General features: G+C 38.4%; 2 protein-coding genes across 2 annotated transcripts; both read right to left on the reverse strand.

The window, feature by feature from the left end:
• Nucleotides 1-207: 207 nt before the first annotated feature.
• LOC100260956 (uncharacterized) lies at nt 208-8,272 on the reverse strand. The gene is made up of 8 exons (XM_019224635.2): nt 8,110-8,272; nt 6,935-7,458; nt 5,712-6,194; nt 5,452-5,601; nt 3,683-3,781; nt 2,002-2,052; nt 1,476-1,909; nt 208-970 (listed from the first exon to the last, which is right to left on the reverse strand). The coding sequence occupies exons 2-8, from the start codon at nt 7,449-7,451 to the stop codon at nt 359-361; spliced, it is 2,346 nt and encodes a 781-aa protein (XP_019080180.1). The 5' UTR covers nt 7,452-7,458; nt 8,110-8,272; the 3' UTR covers nt 208-358.
• An 8,211-nt stretch (nt 8,273-16,483) lies between these two features.
• Nucleotides 16,484-17,185, reverse strand: LOC132254885 (uncharacterized). Its single transcript, XM_059741895.1, has one exon. The coding sequence runs from the start codon at nt 17,183-17,185 to the stop codon at nt 16,484-16,486; it is 702 nt and encodes a 233-aa protein (XP_059597878.1).
• Between the last annotated feature and the right edge of the window lie 8,171 nt (nt 17,186-25,356).

The following is a 25,356-nucleotide window of genomic DNA, read 5'->3' on the forward strand; positions in this document are numbered from 1 at the left end:
TACTTTCCAAGTGGGTAGGGTGAATTGCTTCAAGCTGAGGAGTCACTAGTCCTCCATCTAGTTATCTTTGGTATCTATGTGTCCAATCTAAACACAATAAGAGCACTTGTAGAGTAACTTCAAAAATTGATAATACTTTGTACATAAACTGCATAAATCATATAATTAAAAGTTTTAGTTACAGAATTTCACACTAGACTTCACACATTACAAAAGATACATATAAGGGCAATGCATAGAATTGAGGTAATATAGAATAAAACTTGTGTGATTTTTACATGCACCTTAAAATAAAATATATTACTGAACAGGCTAATAAAGGACATGCATTAGGTAATAACATATTGAAAGGCCATACCTAGTACCAACGTTGTATATTCCTATCGAAGATGCCTGGCCCATATGTGGAAATGAAAATATTAACAAGAAGGGGAAATTGCAATAATGCAAATAGGGTCACCGGAACACAGGCAAGTAAAATAATCGGGATCATAACCACTTTGGTTGAACTTTTCTTTAGTAAAATAGCAAGGGCAGCACAGAAGGCTATCATCATGGCTGCAATACAGATGAAAAGGGTCGAAAGGCCAATTATCAGCTTTGTGGGCAACCGCGTGAGGAATTTGTTTTCTGCATATTGTGATGTCAGGATTCCCAGGAACATCAACACTGAAGTAGTAGCAGAAAAGAGTGAGATTGAATCCGATATTATAAAAACCATGAACAAGGGATCGTCCAAGAATATGGGAGCGCCTTTGTCATTGTTACCCCCGGGAATAGTAAAGGCTGCAGCAAACATAATGGTAACAATGAGAGCAGCTACAAATGAACTAGATGTTGCTATCTCCTTCATCCATTTCTCCCCTTCTTTTACCAAGTTTGCATGTTGCTGAGAGAACACCTCACTGGGCTTTTTTCCATCTGAGTTTAGAACGTCCTTGCATATTGGCGGCACAATACTTTCCACCTCCTACAATAATATCATCAAAAATTTGAAAAGGATGCTACTAAAATGCAAGTGAATACTTGATTTGTTGTATAAAAGCTAAGGAAAAAAAGGCAGGGGATTGGAGGTATGAAGACATGGGAAGCTTAGATATTCACCTTAAATAATTGGAAAAATAATTGTATGCTACTCACATTAACATTTGTAGAAAACAATTGATTAAACACCAATGAGAAAATGAAAAAAAATGATGGGATATTTCTTCCTTTCTTTTCTTTATTTATTTTCTCTTACACCCAAAGCACGTTAATAATAGACACAGTTCTTGAAAATTCATAGGAAGCAGGACTAACATGGAACTTGCCATATTAAGGGGTAAGTTTTAGAGTAGTTCCGGAAAGGGAATGAGGAGACCGCAGATGGTATCTTAGTGTTTCAAAATAGAATATTTAGATAGATAAAATACATATATAGACAAAGAGAAAATATGAATTATTTTATGAGAGGCGTAAGGTGAAAAGATGTTGACCTTAAACCATTGTAGTTCTCTTTGCATCTGTAGAGCAGCACCTGAGATACCATCAAGTTGATCCGATGGGGCTAACATCGCAGCCAAATGTAGCATGTTGTTGCCAAACCTATCATCAGCAGATGTCACTTTCATCTTCTTTACATTAGTAAGACCATGTAAAAGGTTGAAAATCTTTTCTTGACGGTTCAAAATTGCAATGGAAAATATGTTTCTATCATTTATATCACCGTTCCACACTAACTCAGGAATAGATTTAATCATCCTAGTGACAAATTCAACATTCCCTTTCTTGACAGCCTGGATGACTGCTTGGTGCACTCGATACCCAAGGACCCTGTCAGGTTTTATATTTCGTAATTCAGTACAAATGCCTTGTAGCAGTTTGACGGCTTGAGCATGCCTCAACTTTTGAGCACGTATGCTTTTGATTCCTAGGTCATTAATCAAAATAGACTTAATTAAGATTGAAGAAGACTGAGGAGTCAGGAGCAAGGAACCCAAATTAATATTTTTTGTATCGTACCAAGAAGTTTTAGTGGATATGAAACCAACCCATGCATTAATTGATGTAGCACTGCAACAAAAATTTGAAATGTTAGTGTATTGACATACATAATAAAAGAATTCTTAGTGTAATGCTACTTATGCTCAATGGTTGTCTATTTACAAGGTTTTGAGTGCTTTGAATCACTATCAAACAAGCTCAAAGTCATACTTGGTATAAGGTCATACCCATCATCCTGAATACAAGGGGAGTGCACCTATCACCTCCAAATGGAAGGGTGTTTTCAAGAAGGATAGTGCTTTCCCTCATGCACAAGGTAGGAGCCACTCCTTCAATAGATTGTGGAGGCGATTTTCAAGATTCCCATATGAACCCTATGTTTAGAGGAGGGGAGTGATCAATCACTCTTTCTAAATCATTTGTTAATGCACAAAGGCACCCCTAACCCTCCTATATGGTGTGTCTAAGTGCCTCCTACGGCGTTGACTCATACCCTCCACCCCAAATAAAGGCAATTTATGGGCGACTCTTGAAGACATCTCTTTCCATTTTTGGAGGGGCTCCTCCAAATAGTCTCCTTTGTGACCTCTCTGCATCATCTTTTACCTCCCTAGAAAACATCTTACTTGGATTGTGACACCTTAGTGCTATCACATCTACCTAAGTTAAAACAGAGTTGTGGAAGTCTTATGCCAACTTAATATATCTCAATGTTAGGCTTGGCCTTGCTACTCGGGTTTTTTAAGTAAGTCCATGCTTTGGTGTTAAGATTGGAAGCTCGTCAATTGCAACAAGATGGACTCTATATGCATTGAACCCACTTCAATGAATTGAGAGGAGGGGCATATATCCTCATTAAGGGACTGGTAACCATCTAACATAATGTGTCACCACAAGAAAGGAAATTTAAATTCGAAGACTAACATAGGCCTATGGTTGCCTCCTGTTGTCTTGGGCCTGATTGATCAATATGATTCACCCTTGGGTTTTTATATGAAGGGTTCAGTTTTTATCCATATACAACAGCCAGAAGAGTAGGCTTGGGTCACTTTGGTCGCTGACCCTTCTAAGAGCTCTTGAACCCATTTGATCTCCGAGTCTACTCCTAATGTACTATGCTTTTCTCTGAAGCCTTGACATGTTACTTTCCTTCCAATCATCTCCAATCCATAAAACCCTTTTTCAACAACAATTTCTTATTTCTATTGTTATTTCTCTAAATCATATATGCAAAAAATAAAAATAAAAATAAAAGGACAATTAACTTTAGCAATTTTTAAAATATGCTTATTCATTTTATCCTAAAATCTCACTTACCAATGACCTTACAAAGATGACTAATGTTACATAACAAAATAACAAATAAATGGATTTGTAGTGTTTCATAGAAAATTTTATCATAATATCTATTTAGTATAACTAGTAAATTAACATGGAAAATGAATTTTTTCTATGAATTATTAATTAACATCAACTCTGTTCACAAATAAATTTATTCCTTCATAAATAAATGACTTTCTAAACATCTTTCTGAAAAGACTCTTGAACTGTTCTTGAAGTAACCTTCAATGTCTATCCAGCTTAGTTTCATGATACAAAATTAGTATGTGGAACATAATTTATAGTTTCATGATACAGCATTATGTAGGTGAGATCACAATTACAACATTAAAGTGATCGGTTTGTGCTTGTGACATACCTGTTTCAGTATTATTCCTGACATCTCGTGAATGTGTGTTGTCGTCAACGACGTTTACTCGAACCCAATCCGAGGCGCGATCTATGTTTATAGTTACGCCTTACATGAAAGATTAGCAAAATCAATATAATTTGTCATTCATGTCTCAAAAATGAAACAAATGAGCTAAGATCTTTCTTATGTGATGGTGATGGAGACATATAAAATGTTGGAAACTTAAACTAGATATAAAAAGTTTCTAAAAACTAGAATCAGCTTGAGCCTCTAAAATTTAAAGAAAATATTTTATTTTGAGTGATTTTTTTTTTTTTTTTATTTAAGTAGTTATATATTGTTAGGAGTTCCAATTTTATTTAGAATAGGTATCTATAAATAAAATATTTTGTAATATTTGAATAAGGGTAATGAATTAAAGAAAATATTTTTTTAATTCTTATTCATTATTTATCTTCAATTATGTAATCGTTTGCATGTTTTTTTCAACTCTATAGTCCACCATAAACTAAGGAGAATAATTCAATTAAAATTTAGCACTACATTACAGGTTAAAAAATTTACTTTTTCTAATTAATATACACTATTTGTTGCTTTTAGATAATTCAATAACCTAAAATTTGATAGGAAGCAATTATACCCAAAGTCAACTTTGTTATTTGAAATATAAAGAATATATATATATATATATATATATATATTATAAATTAATTAAAATAAAATCATAATAAATTAATTAATCTTAATTCTTGTGTATTTTGTATAATAATTAAAAATAAATTTCCAAATAAAATTATCAACATTTTAAAATAAAAAATACTTTTACATGTATTATCATTTCTTTTATATTATTGAATATATTTAAATTAGATAAATCTCTCTAAAATATATTTTAAATTTTGAATATTATTATTAAATGTCTCAAATTATATATATATATATATATTATTTTTTTTAATAAAATAACCTCAAAATTTTTATTATTACTTGTTATATCATTTATTTAGAATTTATCTCAACATTTTTACAAGTTTTGATCAATTTTTATTTTACCGATATTTTGTGTCAGAATAGTCTCCGATTTGTAAAAAATTGATATATATATATATATATATAAACAATATTTCATTAATTTCTTTCTAAAATGAACAATAAAAAAGTAATTAAAAAATATTAAAATGTTAAAACTATTATGATTAAAAAAAAACCATGTTCTCAATAAATATTGTTGAAACTAAAAAAATAAATGAGCTAGATCATATTTATCATACAATTATGATGAAAAGATTTCATATTCATAATACAACAATTACTTTTGGAACAAATTATGTGTGCTATTATTATTCATTATAATAACACTATTTTAATAAGTACGTAGTAATTTTTATTAAAAAAATTGTTTATGAAAATTTACTTGTTTTCTATGACTAAATTGTTTTTACGACAAAGTATATTTGTTAAATATTTGCAATAGTTTAAATTCATCATAATAATATTTTTATTGATAAGTATTTGTTGTTGTAATTACCATCAATAAATAGTTATATATAAGTAACAATAATTCAATTTGCAACAAAGTAAGTGTGTCATAAATTTGTAATAGTTTAAATCCATCGTAAAAATAAATCTAAGTGGGTCGGTAATAGTTAATTTTTGGATAGTGCATGATCATTCTATTTGAATAGTGTTATTGACGAGACTCTATTGAGAGAGTAAGAACAGTACTTTATCCATCTATATCGTTTTCAAGAAAATAAAGTTGAAGATGTACTCACATAAGTATATCCAATGCTGCCAAAACCAAAGCTGACTTCCACTCTTGAACAAAGAAGGCGTTTGACCCAATACATAGAGGGGGATAAGACTATCCATATCCAAAGTCACAGCCAAACTTGGGTACTTCTCGAGGATATCCAAAGCAATATCTATGGAATTGGAGTGTGCGTATAGACAAACAAAAGAGGGTATGAGAATTATTTAGGGTAAAGATAGATTTCTTACCTCAACAATGGTTGGAATATTCATTCTCCCCTACCTAAGAATTTGGAAGCAATACAATAACTAAGAAGCGTTGCACCATTTTTGCCATTTGCTGGAGCTAGCTCCTCTTGTCCAGTGTGAAAGTAGAGAAAACATGTCATTTCTCTTTTGCCTCGGTTACAAGCAAGCACAACTGGGAGGATTTTATCGCCATCTGAAATGTTGGCCAATGTCCTGTTCTTTCTAATCATGGACTGCGCTATTTCAGTGATTCCATCTGATGCAGCTAAAGCAAGTGGTGTGCACCCTAGCAGATCCTCTTTTTCTTCTAAGTCTTCTGGATTCAGTTTGTCCACCAACTTCTCCACAACCTTTACATGTCCAGCAAGAGCTGCGACATGAAGCGGGGTCAGGCCTGTTGGCGAAATCCTTGCTCTCACTGCATCCGGATTTGAATTAAGGAAGGATTCGATATCGCTCCAGCTACCACGGTCCAATGCCTGCTCAAACTTCTCATACTGAGAGAAGTCAGCGTTCCCTGCAGGCAGTTTTCTTCTTGTTAATTGCTATCAATCTGTTCAGCATTGTAGTGCAAAAAATTAATTAACAATCCAGCCAAGAATCTACTCTATTGTTCGTCAGGTACAACTGCTCAGGCCTAATTACAGCCTCAGTTGCATTTCCTCTATGGATGAATAGCGGGCAGCCTTGAGATTGGGTGTTGGGCTCTGGGGCTACTGGAAATGAACCCCAAATGGTAGGAGTTTCTAGGACAAAGAGTTAGCGGGCCTCAAGTTTTCATGCCTAAATAATAAATTTGAGTAAAGGTTTTTTTTTTTTTTTGTAAAATATACATAGTACAAGTACTTCTAATATCACACCCAGGTCATTGAATGACATCTTGTGTTAAATTCTAATTCTATTTGAATATCCAGTAGCCCTGTGGATATTACTGTAAGGGGTGGAGTCGATCTTATCCCACTAATCAAATGCTTTAAATAGAGGATAATGCTTCATAGGTTTGAGAATCCTCCGAATTGGGAGATCATATGGCTTTAAGAATCAGAAGCAGTTGGGAGAATAAGACCACTATTCGTGACAAACAATCCTGGCCTCATGCTGGGTAAACTGAAACCCATCCACCAAAGTGTCTAATCCGGACCCAATCTTATCCCAAGTTTTCTCCATAAGCATCCCATTCATGTGTATAATAGTCTGTGATAATCATATATAGAGGTATTATTATTTTTTACTTGAGGAAGAGGAGAGGCACTTTACCAGTTGAGGCTGCCGCAGGAGGTGACTGTTCATCTAAGCGATCGACTTCGTCGAAATAGAGGGTTGGGTTGGCGTTTCGCTTCAAAAAGTCCCACGCGTGGTTCGCAAACTTGATTTCCCTGATCTGAGAAAGTATCTCTCGACTGCAAGAAATTTGAATGGCATGTAAAGCCACGGAATTCTTCTTTTTCCACTCTGAATATGCCACTGGATCTTGTTCTTTATCAGGAATCTTGCAGCTCATCCTGCAAACTTCCCAGAGACCTTGACCCACCAAATACCGTTTTACACAAGTTCCCCAATATGCATAGTTGCCTTCGGTAAGAACTTCACGAACTATTGAAGTTGGCACTACAGTTGGGATTATAGCTGGGGTTATCTGGGGAAAAACATCACCGCTCTTATTGGGGGTTATAGCCGGGGTTATCTGGGGAAAATCATCGCCGCTTTTATTCGGGATTATGCTTGGGACACCTTCACCAGCCATCATATTAGGGGCAACGCCTTCAACTTCCATGCTTGCTCTGCAGCATAAGCTTAAAATCAACTAAAATATGCTAAATTTTAGAGATAATTAGATGAGAAAAGAGAAACAAATAATGTGTGATGACAATTTGATTCAGGACTTCAATCGTCTTTAACAGTCCAAAGGACTTGTCTCTATCGCCTGGTCTCTTACTAACAGCTGCCAAAGGGTCTCCATAATAGAACATAAAGCTTAATAAATAACAATAAATGTGAGATGGGTACTCTTTGTCAGTGGTGGAAAAATGTATGGTTCTTGATGTTCAAAATTTAGTACATAAATTAATTATGTAACCCGTCAAAGAGTAAATGCAGTGGAGGTACTGAATGTTGCGTCTGGGAAACATCTAATCAAATCATTTAAACATTACAAATTCGGTGAGTTTTAACTATTTTATGACATTAAAGAAGATGTTTGAAGGGACAGAAAATCATTGAATCAATTGGACACAATAGTAGGCCTGAGAAAATTAGTCTTAAAAGACTTAAAAGATGGCAGAGGATGATTGATTTCTATTGCCGAAACCATGTTTTACATGTCTGTATGCCTTCAGTGAAAGGGAAAGAAAATAGGTTTAAACTAGAAACAAATTAAATCTCTAACTCTTAAAAGCAAACATCACCTAAATTGCATGGAACATGGGACATACCAGCCCTTCGCCTAACTGAATAACTTCAGCCCTCTGAGTGGTGTGGATGAAGAGAAAAGGAGCTAATTATGGACACACTAGGACATATCTACAGAGGAAGGGGGAGACTTGTAAAAGCTGCAGCTCTGGCAAGGCTGTGCGAATTTGGCTGCAAAAATACTTGTTTATTGATGAGGAGAAAGCGTAGGCGCAGCATCATGTGAGGAGGAATCTTCATTCTGTCTATTGATGAGGGACCTCTATTCATTTTATACTCGGCTTAGCAAATCATGTTGATTAAGAATGCCTAGAGAAGTATGACTTTGAAAAGATCAAAAGCGTCTACTTACAAAAATAAGATATTATATACAAAATTTAAAAATCATTTTAATAACACTTCAAAAGGGTTTTTGGAACATTACTTTCTTTTATTATGTATCATATTATCAAATATATTTTTAATACCAATGATTAAGGATGTAAGTAAAATCAAAAATGAAAAATTTAATCTAAACCAATCCAAATCGATTATAACGGTCAATTTTCAATAACCATAAAGGCCAGTTCATTTGGGAATTTTTAAAACCAACTTCATTTATTCCATTTGTGATTTTCTTGTCTCCTTACCAATAAAAGTTGAGTTGAACCAAATTCTAAGATTTATATATAATTGTTTAATATTTAATTAATTTTTTATATTAGATATTATTAAAGTAATTTATGATTGTTAGACATTAAATTAATTTCTTAATATACTCATTACATTCTAGACTAAAAATTTTAAATATACTTTTCAAGTTCGCTTCAAATAATTTTAAAAATAAACTAAATTTAATGTCTAAATTAACTTATATTCAACCAATCATCCAAACGAAATCAAACCAACCTTAATTAAGCATAGTTTAATATGATTCAATTTTTCTATCAACAAAATATCAGTTCGATTTTGAGTCAAGTATGAAATGATCATGTAGGGTCTGTTTGATAATTGTTTTCGAAAATAATTTTGAAAAATAGTTTTTAGAAACAGATTTTAAAAATAATTTTTCGATGTTTTGTAAAACAAAAATCCGAGAACTTTAAATGTTTTTAACTTGTTTTTTTAAAGATGTTTTAAAAATAATTTTTAAATCTAGTACTTTATTTTTAATTATTCTACATATTTGTATAATTATTTTTTAAAATAATCTTTTAAAAAATAAGTGAAAATAATATAAAAAGAATTAAAAAAACGTTATTTAGAAATATTATATTTTCTACTCTTCAAAATAGAAAACAAAAAATAATTTTTAATTATTAAATATATTTTTTATTATCGATAAAACTGTTTTCGAAAACCGTTTCTAAACAAGTTTGTAGTTTTCCCTTATTTCTCCTTTGAAAACCGACCAAATAATCATATCTTTTTACACTTTTACTATCACTCGATCGTTGAAGTGTTACACACTAAAAAAAATCACTTTTGCAATTCCATACTTGAAGGACATGTCCTTATATAAGTTAAAAAGCTTAAGATCATGAGCTGACTCATCAACCTTATCCTTTCCATATATCTCACTTTCCATGGCTAGAATATATATTTTTCTAATAGTATAACAAAAAGCTTAACAATAATTGTGAGAATGGTCAAAAGCTTTCGGTGGGTGGGGCCGCTAAAATAGTGTCACGTTGTGTGAACAGATATAAATAAGTTGATCATATCATGAACATCGATATTTTAGTAAGTTAATAATAACAATAATTAATAAAATAAAATAAAAAATAAAAAAAAAACCTTCAACTTTACAAGCACCATTGCATGGAAAGTAAAACGCCAGCCCTTCACCAAGCTCAATCATCCCGCCCCCAGTGTTGTGAATGGACGAAACATGGAGCACATGTGGACAATATTGCTGGCCAGCTGTCTGCATTTTACTGTAAGAAACATAATTATTGATGAAGAAAGGGCAGGTGGTCACGTGGGGAGAGGACATTCGCGCAACGGACAATGGAGTTGAGTTACCACGTCTTCATTATACGAAGTATAAGATTTTTAAAAAATAATTTCTAATTATAAAATTGACTTTTAGACTAGCGAAGACCAAAGATATATCTAGGGGACTTTTCTCAATAGTACGATAATATAAAAAAGTTATGCTTAAATTATTATAGTAGAAAAAATTATTACAAATATATGGTAGTTTTTGCCACCTAGGAGAGAGGAGAAAGGGTGAATGGATAATTTATTTTTTAAAATCAAAATCATCTTTTCAAATTTCAAAAGACAAAATCGTCTTTTCAAAAGACGATTTTAAAAAAATTTCAAAAAGGAAATCGTCTCTTCAAGAGACGAGTTCCCATGAAAAAAAATATATATTTTTTTTAAAAAAAATTCCCAAATTTAAAAAAAATAATAAAAATTCCTCGAGGAACTCGTCTCTTCAAGAGACAAGTTCCCATGAAAAAAAATATATTTTTTTAAAAAAAATTCCCAAATTATTAAAAATAAAAAAATTCCTCAAGGGAACTCTTCTTTTGGAAAGACGAGTTCCCATGAAAAAAAAATTTTTTTTTTTTTAAATTCCCAAATTATAAAAAAAAAAAAAAATTCCTCAAGTTCCCATGAAATTTTTTTTTTTTTAAAAAAAAAATTCTCAAATTATTAAAAAAAAAAAAAATTACTCAAGGGAACTCGTCTCTACATGAAAAAAAAATTCCCAAATTAAAAAAAAAAAAAAAACAATTCATCAAGGGAACTCGTCTCTTCAAGAGACGAGTTCCCATGAAAAAAAATATATATATATTTTTAAAAAAATTCCCAAATTAAAAAAGGAAAAAAAAATAATTCCTCAAGTTCCCATGAAAAAAAAAAAATTTTTAAAAAATTCCCAAATTATAAAAAAAAAAAAAAAAATTACTCAAGGGAACTTGTCTCTACATGAAAAAAATTCCTCAAGGTAACTCGTCTCTTGAATTTTTTATTTTTTTATTTTTAAATTCCTAAATTATATTAAAAAAAAAATTACTCAAGGGAACTCGTCTCTTGAAAAAAAAAAAATTTTATATATATATTTTTAAAAAATTCCCAAATTATATTAAAAAAAAAAAAAAAAAAACAATTCCTCAAGGGAAATCGCAAGTATCTGACGAGCCAAGCTGTCTGGGGAAGCTGAATCGCTGGCCACGGATGTTATCCGGATAAGCGTTACCGAAGGATCCGGACATGTCTGCCCGGGGAAGTTGAATCGTCCTCCTCTCCCATCCGACGGCAGGCGCCGGATGTGAAATATCCGGAGAAGGTGGAATATCGACCGGATAGAATTGTGGTTGTGAGATATCTGGAGAAAGTGGGATGTCGGTCGGATAGAATTGCGCTGTGAGACATTCGAATAAGGTAGAACGTTGGCGGGGCAGAATTCCGGATGTGAGACGTCCAGAGAAAAGTGGCGCCAGCCGGACGAAATTCCTACCCGGGTGGAATGAGCTATGATTCCACGCGTCGAAAGGAGGCCGTCTGCGTGGCCAAGGGAGAGGAGGCCACGCGACACTTTTCAGGGAGGATCCCACACCCTTGAGTAATTTTTTTTTTTTTTTATAATTTGGGAATTTTTTTTAAAAAAATATTTTTTTTAAAAAAAAGATTTTTTTTTTCATGGGAACTTGAGGAATTGTTTTTTTTTTTTTTTCCTTTTTTAATTTGGGAATCTTTTTTAAAAATATATATATATTTTTATCATGGGAACTCATCTCTTAAAGAGATGAGTTCCCTTGAGGAATTGTTTTTTTTTTTTTTTCCTTTTTTAATTTGGGAATTTTTTTAAAAAAAATATATATATTTTTTTTCATGGGAACTCGTCTCTTGAAGAGACAAGTTCCCTTGAGGAATTGTTTTTTCATGGTATCCCTTGGAGGAGGAATACCAGCGGCAAGCGGACGAAATGTACTTCTTTGGTTACCGCTGCTGTATGAAGAAGAACGGAATCATACATGATACTCCTTCCTTCCCTTATGATGATGAGGACGAGGCACCTGGGGGGTCCGTCCAGCTGAGATTTCCTTTTTGTGCTGACTATACACTTTTTCTTTGTTTTGCTGCGTATGGGGCAGCTTTTTGTAAAAGACACTTTGTTAGTTATCTTATAAATACATTTCATTTCATCTGTCCCTTTTTTCCTTACTCTTCATTTCCTTTTATTGATAATATTGCTTGAGATTGGATACATTCCATGGTCGGAGCAGTGGAGTTCCGTCTAGCTTTTGCAGATGATAAGCTCCACTTTCACTTGTCTTCGATACTATATAGGGGCCTTCCCAATTAGCTTGGAATTTTCCTGCTCCGATTTCAGCAGTGTTTTCAAAAAACTTTCTGAGGACTAGCGTTCCGCTTTTGAAGCTCTTGGGCCTTACCTTACGGTTGTAGTGAGCGGCTGCCCTTTGTTGATAGTCGGCCGTCCGGATGGATGCGGTCTCTCTTACTTCGTCCGCCTAGTCCAAATTTCTTCCTAATTCCGCATTTGCATCGTCCTGCAGTCCTGCCTCGGTCCGGATAGTGGGTAGCCCTATTTTTGTAGGAATGACTGCGTCCATACCATATGCGAGGGCAAAGGGAGTGTTTCCTATCGGCCATTCGGGTGTGGTTCGATAAGCCCACAGGACACCAGGTAGCTCCTCCACCCACTTCCCTTTGGCTTGCTCGAGCCTCTTCTTTAAGGCAATTATTAGGGTCTTGTTTGTGGCCTCTGCTTGCCCATTGCTTTGAGGATAACGCGGTGTGGAGTATAAATTCTGGATGTTTAGTTCCGCACAGAAATTCCGGAAAGTGATGCTATCAAACTGCGGGTCGTTATCAGCTATAATAGTCTGAGGGATTCCAAAGTGGCAGATGATGTTCTTCCATACGAACTTGGTGACATCTTTGTCCTTGATGCTGGCGTATGCTTCAGCTTCCACCCATTTACTGAAGTAATTCGTGGCAACGAGCAAGAATTTTTTCTGGGCAGCTGCGGTTGGTAGGGGTCCTACTATGTCTATGCCCCACTGCGCAAAGGGCCAGGGGCCAGAAATTGGCTTTAACATCTTCGACGGCACATGCGGTATGGGGGCATGCCTTTGACACTTGTCGCATTTCTTGACATAGGTTGCCGCATCTTTTTTCATCATAGGCCAATAATAGCCTTGTGAATGCGCCCGGTGCGCCAAGGTTCTGTCCCCCGAGTGGTTTCCACACACTCCCTCATGTAACTCAGCCAGCACATACAGGGCTTCCGAGTGGTTTAGGCACCTAAGGTTGGGGCCTGTAAAGGACCGCTTGTACAAGTGCAACCCAATCAGGGTGAAACGGGCGGCTTGTACCCGGGTCTTATGTGCTTGCTTGGGCTCTTCGGGCAAAGTGCTTGTCCGGAGATATTTTATGATGGCTTCCGTCCAGTCTTGGTCGTCTGCTTGGTTTGCCTCGATGGTATTGCAAGTGGAGGCTTCCGCGACAGAGGGGTTGGTTTGCACATATATAGGCAATAATATGGCTTCTTTGATGGGAAGGGAAGCGGCTATGCCTGCCAGGGCGTCGGCACGTCCATTTTCAGTTCGTTTAATTTTTTCGATTGTCCATTCGGTGAACTGTTGCAGGGTGTCCCTTACTTTAGTCAGATATCTCGTCATGCACTCATCCTTAGCTTCGTACTCTTTCTGGACGTGTCTTACCACGAGTTGGGAATCACTATAGATCTGAAGCCTGGAGACAGACAGAGCCAGGGCGAGGTCCAACCCGGATAGGATGGCTTCATACTCGGCTTCATTGTTAGACTCGGAGAATCCCAGTCGGATAGCTTGCTCCAGCTGTTCTCCTGTTGGGATTGCAACAGGAGCCCTACCCCGGATCCTGATGACCTGGAGGCTCCATCAACCTGCAAAGTCCACCACTCTTCTCCGCTTGGTTCTCTGTGTTGGGCAGGCCTTTGGGAGTATTCTAGCACAAAGTCAGCCATTACCTGCCCTTTCATGGACAACCGAGGTTGGAATTCAATTCCATACTCGCTCAACTTTATGGCCCATTGAAGCATTTTCCCGGTGAAGTCCGGCTTGTGCAGGATGTTGCGAAGGGGCTGGTCGGTCAACACGACCACCGGGTGGGCTTGGAAGTAAGGGCGAAGCTTCTGGCCGGCACTTCGAAGGGCCAAGGCCGTTAACTCCATCTTTGAATACCTTGTTTCTACGTCCGCCAACGCTCTGCTGACGTAGTAAATAGGTCTCTGCTCCTTGTGCGAGGGGCAGCGGAATAGAACGGCGCTGATTGCTCATTTTGAAACAGCCAGATACATATACTATTTTTCTTTAGGGAGGGGGCTGGTTAGAATGGGCGGTTGCCTGAGGTAGTGCTTGATTTTTTCGAAAGCGCTCTGGCAGTTGTCCGTCCACCCGCTCGCGCCGACTTTTCGTATTGCGAGGAAGAAGGGTCGGAATTCATTAGTGAAGCGGGCTATAAAACGTCCTAGCGCGGCGAGCTTGCTTGTAAGGCGTTGCAACTCCTTTTTGTTCCTGGGGGGCGGTGTCTCCATGACTGCCTTAACTTGATCCGGGCTAACCTCTATCCCCCTTTGGCTGACCACAAATCCCAAGAATTTGCCAGCACTCACGCCAAAAGCGCATTTAGACGGATTCAATTTCATGTCGTAATTCCTTAAGAGTTGGAAGACTTCTTGCAAGTGGAGGGCATGTTCCACTCGGGTTTTGCTTTTAACCACGATATCATCGACGTATACTTCCACTGTGCGGCCGACTAAAGGTTTGAAAATTTTCGTCATCAGTCTCTGATAAGTGGCGCCAGCGTTTTTGAGTCCGAATGACATGACTTTGTAGCAATAAAGTCCATGCGGCGTTATAAAGGCTGTCTTTTCTTCGTCAACTGGGGCCATGGGGATTTGGTGGTATCCGGAGAAGGCATCCAAAAAAGAGAGCATTCCCTGTCCGGCGGTGGAGTCTACAATTTGGTCTATTCGCGGCAGAGGGAAATTGTCTTTTGGACATGCATTATTGAGGTTGGTGTAATCGACGCACATCCGCCACTTGCCTCCCTTTTTGGGTACTACTACCACATTTGCTAGTCAGTCCGGATATTCCACCTCTCTAATGAATCCGGACTCCAGCAACTTGTCAATCTCATCCCTGATAACCTTTTGCCTATCCGGGTGGAAACGTCTGACCCTCTGTCGGACGGGTCTTGCTGTTGGCAAAACGTTAAACCTATAAGAGGCGATGGAGGGGTGAATTCTCTTCATATCAAAATGCGCCCATGCAAAAACGTCATGGCTTTGTTGGAGGGCATCTTAGATGCTTTTGGCCTCTTCCGGTGTTAAGAGGGAACTGATATGAGTGAGGTGAGCACTTTCTTCAGAAATCTGGATTGCCTGTAAGGGATCCGCTGCTGGTGGATCTTTGTCCGCCGGACTTAGTAATTGCTATTGGTCAAGTGCGGGGGGAATGAGGGGGGGGGGGGCTCAGGAAGGGATCTATCCTCCTGGCTGGTTCCTACTTCTTTCACTATCTGATAGCATTGGCGAGCGGCTAACTGGCTGCCGTGCAGGTCGATTTGCCCATCTTCAGTGAGAAAGCTTACCATTTGATGGTATGTAGAGGGGATGACTTTCATGTAGTGCAGCCATGTGCGCCCCAAGATAGCATTGAAGGGTGATAAATCTTGTACCACTGAAAATTGTACATTGAGAGTGACTGGGCCTGCTTGGACCGGCAGCACAACATCTCCCAAGGAAGTAGTTGCCGCTCCATTGAATCCGGACAAGATTCGCCCAGGGTTTTCGAGGCTGGACAGATCGCGTCCCATTTGGATAATTACCGACGCTTGCAAGAGATCGACCGAGCTGCCTGGGTCAATCAGGATGCGCCTCACGTCGAAGTCCCCCATCCCTAAGGATAGGATGAGGGCGTCGCTGTGAGGCTATAATATTTGCGTGGGGTCTACTGGGGGGAAAATGATTGTCCCTTCTATGGGTCGGGGGCCCCCACCGGTTATCCCATGTCGTATGGAATTGACGCACTCACGTACCGATGCTGCCCACAACACCTCTGTTTCTTTCGTTTGGAGTCGTACTCCTCATCCAGTGGTCCTCCGTGGATATAGTTTATTACGGCTTTGGGGGCAGCTGGGTTCCTGGGGGTTCCTGAGTTGTGATCTCAGGAAGTGTGTCTAACTCTGGTGTCTGAGGCGGAGGTATTGTTTCAAATGCCCCGCCTTTATGATCTTTCCCACCAAGTAATGGAGGCTCTTGCATGCCTCCATAGTGTGGCCGTGCTCCTTATGGTAGACACACTTCTTACTATGATCCCTTCGGGCCGGGTCCGCTCTGAGGGGTTCGGGCCACCTGAAGTCGGACAGGTCTTGGATCATAGGGAGGAGCTTCTCCTAGGATATGGAGAGGGGTGTGAGGGGCGGTCGTTCCGGACGGCTCTGTTCCCCCTGCCTTCGATCGAACGGCCTTAGCCGGTCAGGGGGTTTGGCACTTCTTTCCGTACCACTTCTGAATGCTTGTCCGGCAACCAAGGTTTGTTGGGTGGCTGCTCGGACGTCATCTTCGAGCATTGAGTATTTGCTCGCGCGCCGGAACAAGTCGTCCATCGACGTAGGAGGCTTCTTAGCGATCGATTCGAAGAATGGGGTGCCTGGACAGATACTTTGCTTGAAGATTTGCAGGACAACATCCATGCTGTAAGCCTCTACTTGTAACACAGCCTGACCAAACCGCTTCACGAACTCCCTCAATGACTCGTTCTCCTGCATTTTTATGTTTTGCAGAGTGCTGATGTTCTGTTTATGTCGCGCAGAGCATAAGTATTGTCCCACAAAGGCTTCCGACAGGTCTTTGAAATTATCAACAGAGTTAGGGGGTAGGCGGTGAAACCATGAGAGAGCCTGTCCTTGTAGGTTGGCGGGGAATACTTTGCATAGTAGCACGTCGTTGCCTATATTGAGAGTCATGAGTTGTCGGTAATGCATGATATGGTCGAAGGGGTCGCTGGACCCATCGTAGGTGGAGAACTTAGGCACAATAAATCCCCTTGGGGGGTCGTAATGAATAATATGCGAGCAAAAGGGCGTGGAGAGCATGTCGTCCAGTCTTTTGCTGATGGAGCCAGTGGGTGGCTCATTTAGGGGGTTTCTCCCAGCTTGGCGTACTGCTTGGTGCGAGAAGACGTTCTGCACCATGGGAGTGACCAGGGGGTCGGGGTGTGCTCCCCAGGTTGTGGCTACCGGCGGTCTTGTCTTCCTAGGTTCTTGTGGGCCTAGCCTCGCGCGCATCACGTCTGACAACTGGGGTCTCTTGTCACGCTGTCTCTTTGACGAGAGACGGGTGGAGTCTGAGCTTTCCTCCTAGGGAGCTTGGTGCATGGGCGTGTGTCGGCCCTGTGGTCTAACATTGCGCGACTTGGGGATGGCCCCCGCAATTCCGGGGTATATCGACTCTGGTTCAGGCCTTGAGTTTGCTCCTTGGCCTCTCGAGCGCTGACCACGAGGTGGCCCCGTCGACGAAGCCTGAATTCGCAACACAGCGTTTTCTTCCCTCAGTCTCGCTGTTTCCTGGAGAAGGGCCTGCATCTGTCGCTCGCTTTCTAACTATCGTCTCTCGATGGCTTCGAGCCATTCGCGATAATCTTCGTCTCCCTTAACCGACGAACGGCCTCTGGAAGGTGTGGACATCTTGCCGTCGACTGAATCAGAGGATTCCCATAGACGGCGCCAATGTTGATACCTCGCGTCCCAGGGATTCACGTAGCTGCCAAGTGGACGCGCGCCTTCAACCAAGATTGAGTTCTGGCTTAGTCGATCCTGCAAAAGATGTCCGGACAGGGTGTCTGGACACACCCTCCGATGGTTTTGTCAGCCATGGCTCTAGAGAATAAGCTGTTGGCTTTTTCAGAGATAGCAAGCTTACATTCTTCCTTGTGTGAAGGTCCTTTTATATAGTGTCAACAGCTCTGCCTCCCTTTTTAATGATGGGAGGACTTTTTGGCTCGTCATGATGACTTCAAGGTGGTGGCAGGGCCATCATCACCCTACAGGCGGCTGTCAGAGATCGTGGGAGGTGACCTGCCATCATTCCTGTCCTTTCGCTCTACAGGCGGCGGAACGTGGGTTGTGGTAGGTTATCGGGGATGACTCAGCAAGGATTGCTTGCTACAGTCAATGATCCGGACAATATGCCCGGATAGGATATATTGCCGTCCGGACATGATGCTTGCGAGTGCCGTGTGCTCCACTCTGGGGGACCCGGATAGAGGTGTGTGCCACGCGTCCTCTTGTGGGGGGGGGGGGGGAGAGGGGCGGCCAGGGTCGATCCGGGTAGAGGTGTGCGCCACGTGTCATCGGGGGAGGGGTCCCTACAAAAGGATCATGGAGTATTGAATGTAAACGGGAATAAAAGAAAATATCAAGAAGCATACCCGGAAGCTTTGACTCAACTCGTTTCTTCCAGCTATGATTCTTCTCTCAAATCCTTCAGAAACTTGTGTACATAAGTTCTTGTTGTTCCCCACCCAAAGTAATAAAAAATCCCTCCCAGAATCCTTTCTCACATATCTATATATATATCACCTCCCAAAACCTAAATTTGTCCCTGAAAAGGAAAATTCTCCTATTTCTTTTCTTTTAAATCCTCCCATTCAAAAGCAATCTTCCCAATTTCAAATTCCCCTCCAAAATATTTTTCTTACCTTTTTTAGTGCACATGCCTTAGTGAGAGTTGAATAGCAGCCCCTATTATCTTGTCAAACAATAAAAAACGAAAATAGAGAGGATAAAATCAAAAAGAGTTAGCAATCTTACAACATATCAAAGAGTAAAATAAAATAAAAATAAATAAAGTAAAACAAAATAATTAAATAAAAATGAAATGAAATAAAATAGTCAATCCTATGCGGGCCATGCGAGTCATACAAGTCATGCTAAAAAAAAAAGTCTTAATGGGTCGAGTGTGCCTAAAAGGGCTTAGGTGAACCTAAGTGAGCCTAAGGTGGTGCCTAATGGGCCAAGTGTACCTAAAACTATCCTAAAAGTGAATGAAAAGCCTAAGTCTAAATTAGGGCTACCAATTATCACAATAAGGGGTCAAATAAATCCCTCAACCAAAATCTCCAAGGTGACTCAGAAAAATGTGAGTTGTACGAGTAGTAATAGGCCACCAAGGAACTATTGTGGAGCACTGAAAGTGAGTTTAAAGACATGTACTAAAGGGATAAAATTGAGGTCTACAACGGGCACTGGTTGCATGCTGTTTCTGAGACCCAAAAGAGCAGGAATGATAGAGACTACAAGATTGAAGGAAGGAATATCAGCCACCAATTGATTATTACCACTATCAAAGACCTCTAAACTATCAAAATATGGCATTCTATCATGAGCAAAAGGCTGGCCAACTAAGGAATTGCAGCTAATATTCCAATACTGAATCGAGGAAACGAAGCTGGAGTTTCTAAGTCCCAAGTCTAGTGAAAAGATTGTTGGAAACTGATAAGTTTTGAAGCATTTTAAGGTCAGTAATGGCAGTGAAATGAAAGTCTCCAACTATACCCAAGTCGTTTAGGGTGATGGATGTGACATGGCCTTCGCTACAAAGGATCCCAAACCAGTTTTCTGGACACCCATCAGATGCTAAGGATTTAGAATCCCATGAATCAAGAACTCCGAAAGGGTCTTTCTGAATCCCTTTCTTGAGCTCTATGAGTGCCCCAAAATTTGGTTGTCCTACTGCCAATTCTACCAATAACAAGAATTTCAAATATGTGGAATGCATTCTTACTACAACAAACCTCCACTCTTACACCTTTTTTACAAATTCTAGGCCTAAGACAGAGAATTTACACAATTTGGAAGAAAACATAATCAACCCATGTGCATTGAAGCAGAAAAAGAGCAGAAAACAGCCAAACAATAATGCAAAACAAAATATTTTCGAACTTACAAAAAAAATAAGACAAAAACTAGAGCAATGGGGTAAATGAAAAGAAATGGAAATAAACAATGCAGTTGCAACTAACAGAAACCACTAAGAGAAAACCAGAGCTCAAGCATTGCTAAGATAAACCCATTTTTGCAAAATTGGAAACCAAAATGTAAACAAATCAAGTCAAAACCAAAATGTACCCAAAAAGAAAAGATGAACATGAAATAGAAAAAATAACAATGACTGCTGAAAAAAAAAAAAAAACCACAAAAAGAAGTGGGATTTTGCATAAAATCCTACATCTTCAACACTAGGAGTCACCACAAAAGACAGGCTTCCTCATCTCCATCAAAACCCCACAAATAACAAACAAAAACACCAAGCTAAACACTAATACTCAAAACCATAAGCACATAATCTGAAATATGTGAAAGTACTATACAATATAGGAAGAAGGCTCAAAATTAAAAGACATGAGAGAAGGTGGAATCCAAAGATGAGACTAAGACTGAGAGTGAAGGGAGCGTGGAGTAGAGAAATATGGAGCATGCTGTAATCATACCTGGACAAAACCGGCGAGCCCCTCCTCTGCTTCTTCTTTAGTTACAACTTCCCTTACTCCAACTCCTTCTCCTTACAGCTCCTTTTTTTCTCTCAAAACCTCCTAAAAATCCCTCATAGCGCACTCCGCTCTCCTTCCTTCCCATTCCTCTATTTTCCTCTCTCGAAACTCAAAATCCTTATAGCACTTCAATCCTCTCTTGCAAGGTGCTACCCGCTCCCCTACTCTAGCCGTCACCCTCCGATAGCTTCAACCAACTCTCTGCTTCCTTTTCTTTCTCATCCCATCTGGCCACCCAAAAACAACTCACTTCTGAGGTGGTCAGAAAAATGAATAAAAATCATCCTTCTATCCGAGGGAGTCTACATTATAATCATTATTATTTATACTCTTAATATTTTAAAATAAAAACATTCAAAATTAAAATGATAAATATAAAAAATTTAAAAGTGAAGTGATAGTAATTTTTTAGAATAGAATTAATGAGATAAATGATGATTTCAATGGAAAATTGATCAGTGATTTCAATGTACAACTTCATCACAGATTCAACATTTTACTTCCACCCAAAATCAGAATTCTGACCACAGGTTTCTCATTCTTCATTATTAAGCTTGAACTCATGCCTTTGAAGATAGTATAATTTTTACAAGCGATCTTGTCAAATAATTTCTGGTTTCAGCATTTGTTTTCTGGTTGTGAAATGCTTTCAAGCTTGGAGCTTTAGAATCAAAGCAGATCCCAAGATTTTTACGCTTCAGGATTTGTCTTCCAACCAACTTCTCATAATTGGCAAAGCTGTTGGTTTGGTTAGATCAAAGAATCTCTAGCAGATGGGTTGAGCTCATCCTAAGCTTCAATCCATGCGATCATAGCATCTCCTAACTTAAGAAAGTGAGAATCAACCTTTCTAAACTTAGCCTTGACCTGCTTGGAGAGTTCAAGGTAGCATTGTTGAACAGTGGTACGTTCTTTTGGAAGTGCTGCAGATTGGAAGAATGGGATCAGCTCTTCTTGCTAGTATGGTTCTGTATCTGAAACTGAAGAATATACCTATAGTCACAAACATCAACAGACTGATCACACCTCTCACATCGCCATTTCCTATCTCCATTGTTCATAACCTTTTTGTTTCATTGACAATCACCAATCATAATAGGGCATGTTGTATACCAAAAAATTTCAACTTTTATAAAAGAAACAGTTGCATAGACAGTAACCCAATCTGGTTTTTCAGAAGTTCCTTACCTCTCATCTCTCATTTGAGAAATAGTATTTCGAACATCTGTTTTGCCCATAGTTATTACTTCTCTAGAAATAAAGACAGAATGGGTGTTCCTTCATTCCTTATCAAACTATTCTTTAAGCTTGCGAGCCTCTAGAAAATCTGTCTCTATGAACAGTTGGTTGGTAGAAATAGTCCCTATTGCCTTCCCATTGTGAATAGCAAGGATTTCAGTGTCACTAGCATGAACCACTAGTATACTTGTGGCATTTTTGGATCCCTTTTCGGACTCATTTCTCCTATGATTGCCATACCCAATACATTATAATATTAGAGAATTCATTACAATATATTTTCTTTCTATTTTCAAATTCTTGTAATTAGTTGTAACTTCCTATTTTTGTTGTAACCCTCTAATTCTAGTATTGTTTCCTATTTTTGTGTATATATATTCATTCTTAATCAATGGAAAAGTTAAGTCATTGTTTCTCAATTATCTTCTCTCTACTTCAACATGGTATCAAGAGCCTAATCTTCTTGGGAGTATTTTCTTCCCTTTTTTTCCTTCTCCTCAATGGCTTTTGGTGCGTCCTTCTCTTCCATCAACGATCCTATCACCATCCAAAACTCCTAAGATCCTCAACATCCCCTCCTTACGATCAATCTCTCCAATATCACTAAATTGTCATCCACCAATTATCTCACATGGAGCCTTCAAATCCAATTTTTTCTTGAAGGTTATTATCTTCATCACTTCATTGATGGCACTCATACTCCACCACCACCCACTATCACCATCACTAGTGTTGCATCCCCAAATTCGGCATACACAATCTAGAAGCTTTAAGATCGTCTCATCTTTAGAGCTCTCTTTGGTGCTATCTCCGTTTCACTACAACTACTTATTGCCCGCACCTCCACTTCCCTTTATGCATAGCAAACCTTAGCCAATACCTATGCTAAACCATCTTGTGGTCATATTAAACAATTGAAGGAATAATTAAAACGGTGTACCAAAGGCTTAAAATCAATTAGTGAATATATGCAAGCAATAAAAACTCGTGTCGATGAACTTGCCCTTTTGGGGAAGCTAATTAATGATGAGGATCTTATTGATTGGGTTCTTGAAGAACTAACTGATGAGTATAAATCCGTCATTGATATAATTAATGGCCATGACACGTCAATTCTTTTGTTGAGCTCCATGTGAAACTTCTCAATAAAGAAACATCTCTTCAGACTACTCAACCACATCTTTTATCACTACCAGCAATGGCAAATCCTACAATCTTCCGAAATCGTCCAAATTGGCGTTCACCAGCCACCACTCCACAACAACCAGGCCCTACCACTGCATTTTATCCTCATGATCAATGCCAACCCAAACCTTATTTGGGTCATTGTCAAGCATGCGGTATTTAAGGACACACTGCCAAGCGATGTCCGATGTTTCGGCTTGTCACTAATCAACAATCTCTGACACCTCGTCCTCAAGGCATTCATGGATTATTTATTCATTAGGCAAATACACTTTCTCTTCATGCCTTCTCAAATGCAAATTAGGCTGGAAACAACGACGATTATACCTCTAGGAGTGCCTATATTATCTATCTTGGTCATCATCCAATTTCTTGGTCATCCAAGAAACAACGTACAATTGCTTGGTCATCCACAGAGGTTGAGTATCTATTAGTTGTCACTACTACTTCAGAAATCAATTGGATTTGTTCCCTTCTCACAGAGCTTGGTGTCACTCTACCTACACCGCATGTTATTTATTATGACAATGTTGGTGCCACCTATCTTTGTTCTAATCTAGTCTTTCATTCACGCATGAAACATGTGGCACTTGACTATCACTTTATTCGGGATCAAGTTCAATCAGGTGCTCTTCGTGCTACTCATATTTCCTTACCAAATCAACTTGCCGACGCTCTTATTAAACTGCTTCCACGAAGCCGCTTTCAAGAATTATGGGTCAAGATTGGCATCTCCTCCGGAGCTCCATCTTGAGGAGGCATATTAGAGAATTCATTACAATATATTTTCTTTCTGTTTTCAAATTCTTGTAATTAGTTGTCACTTCCTATTTTTGTTGTAATCCCATAATTTTAGGATTATTTTCTATTTTTGTGTTTTAGATTTTGTGTATATATATTCATTCTTAATCAATGGAAAAGTTAAGTCATTGTTTCTCAATAATCCTCTCTCTTCTTTAACATAGAAAAAGGAGCACTCAGTAGTGTCATCTACGTCAGTCTTCATGGAAGCTGAACCAAATTCCATATTTGATTTTGATAACGACAATTCAGATTCTTCAAGGTTGTAACTCTCTTCACCAGCAGCTTATCAGCCATAAATATCGAGCTTTTTCGGAATTGAAGAAGACTTCTGGCTAATTAGCCCATATCCCAATTCTCTATATTGGGCAAGGTCACAACTGATGCAAGAGGAATCAACACCAACAAAATGGTGTACATTGCCTGAATCCATGAAATTTAGATGCTAACCACTTAAATTCATGAGAGGCTTAGGATACATCCAATCTCACCTGAAATCTTTATTTTGCCTCACATGCACATCTCCCTTCCAATGGCAGCACATGAGGAATGAATAGACTAGCTGAAATCACTATATCAGGAGGTAGAACATTCTGTCTAAAATACCTCAAGATGATGAGGAAACCACTCATCCTTCTACTTCAGCTTGTCTGAATTTTCCTCTAGAACTTCTGATCTTTCTCAAGAGAGTTGTGGTATAAATCAGAATTAGGATTTGTCTTTCCTAAGGAACGTTGGTTTTCTTTGAGCTGTGCCGGTAAGTCTTGACAAGTCAAGTTAACATCTTGCAAGTTAAAAAAAATTGGGTATGATATATAAATCCTTATTGAAAATTTTTAAATCATCCATTCACCCTCCTTTGGTATTTCCTATTGGAATTTTGGTTTTCCAGGCTCTACCTAATTGAAATTATAAATAGCTAAGTTACTCTGATCCTCTTTCATTTGTAAAGAACAAGTGATATAAGGCATTCTCATTTTCAAAGTATTATCTCCCTTTCTCTATTGCATCCAGTGGGTGGCTTCTCAATTGTGGATACATGTGATTGGTGTTGGAATTTTTATGTGTGGACTTACATAATCAATTTGATGATGTCATAAATCAGTGTTAATTTAATTTTTTGCATTGTGGTCCATAATGGGGTTGGACATATTATTGCTTGATTTCTATGGGCTCACCCTAATTCATTTGATTGGCCCATTAAGTCAAGTGGTCCAAACTGTGTATGTGTGATATGTGTAATATATATATGAATTATATATATATATAAGGGAAAAAGGCAAGGTGGTTATCATATTCTGTTCTATTTTTCTCTTTGGGACTAAAGAAGAGAACGTACACGAACGATCTCTTCAGAGCACACACAGTTTTGGGGTGTAGGAAGGGAAGAGTCAATTGAACCTAGGGTTTCTCTCCTTCATGAATTGAGCACATCCTTGAACACGAGAAGAACACAAGAATGGCTTTCTATGGGATCAATCAAGGTCAGCT

The sequence above is a fragment of the Vitis vinifera genome, chromosome 13 (assembly GCF_030704535.1).
Source record: "Vitis vinifera cultivar Pinot Noir 40024 chromosome 13, ASM3070453v1".
In the NCBI taxonomy this organism is placed as follows: domain Eukaryota; kingdom Viridiplantae; phylum Streptophyta; class Magnoliopsida; order Vitales; family Vitaceae; genus Vitis; species Vitis vinifera.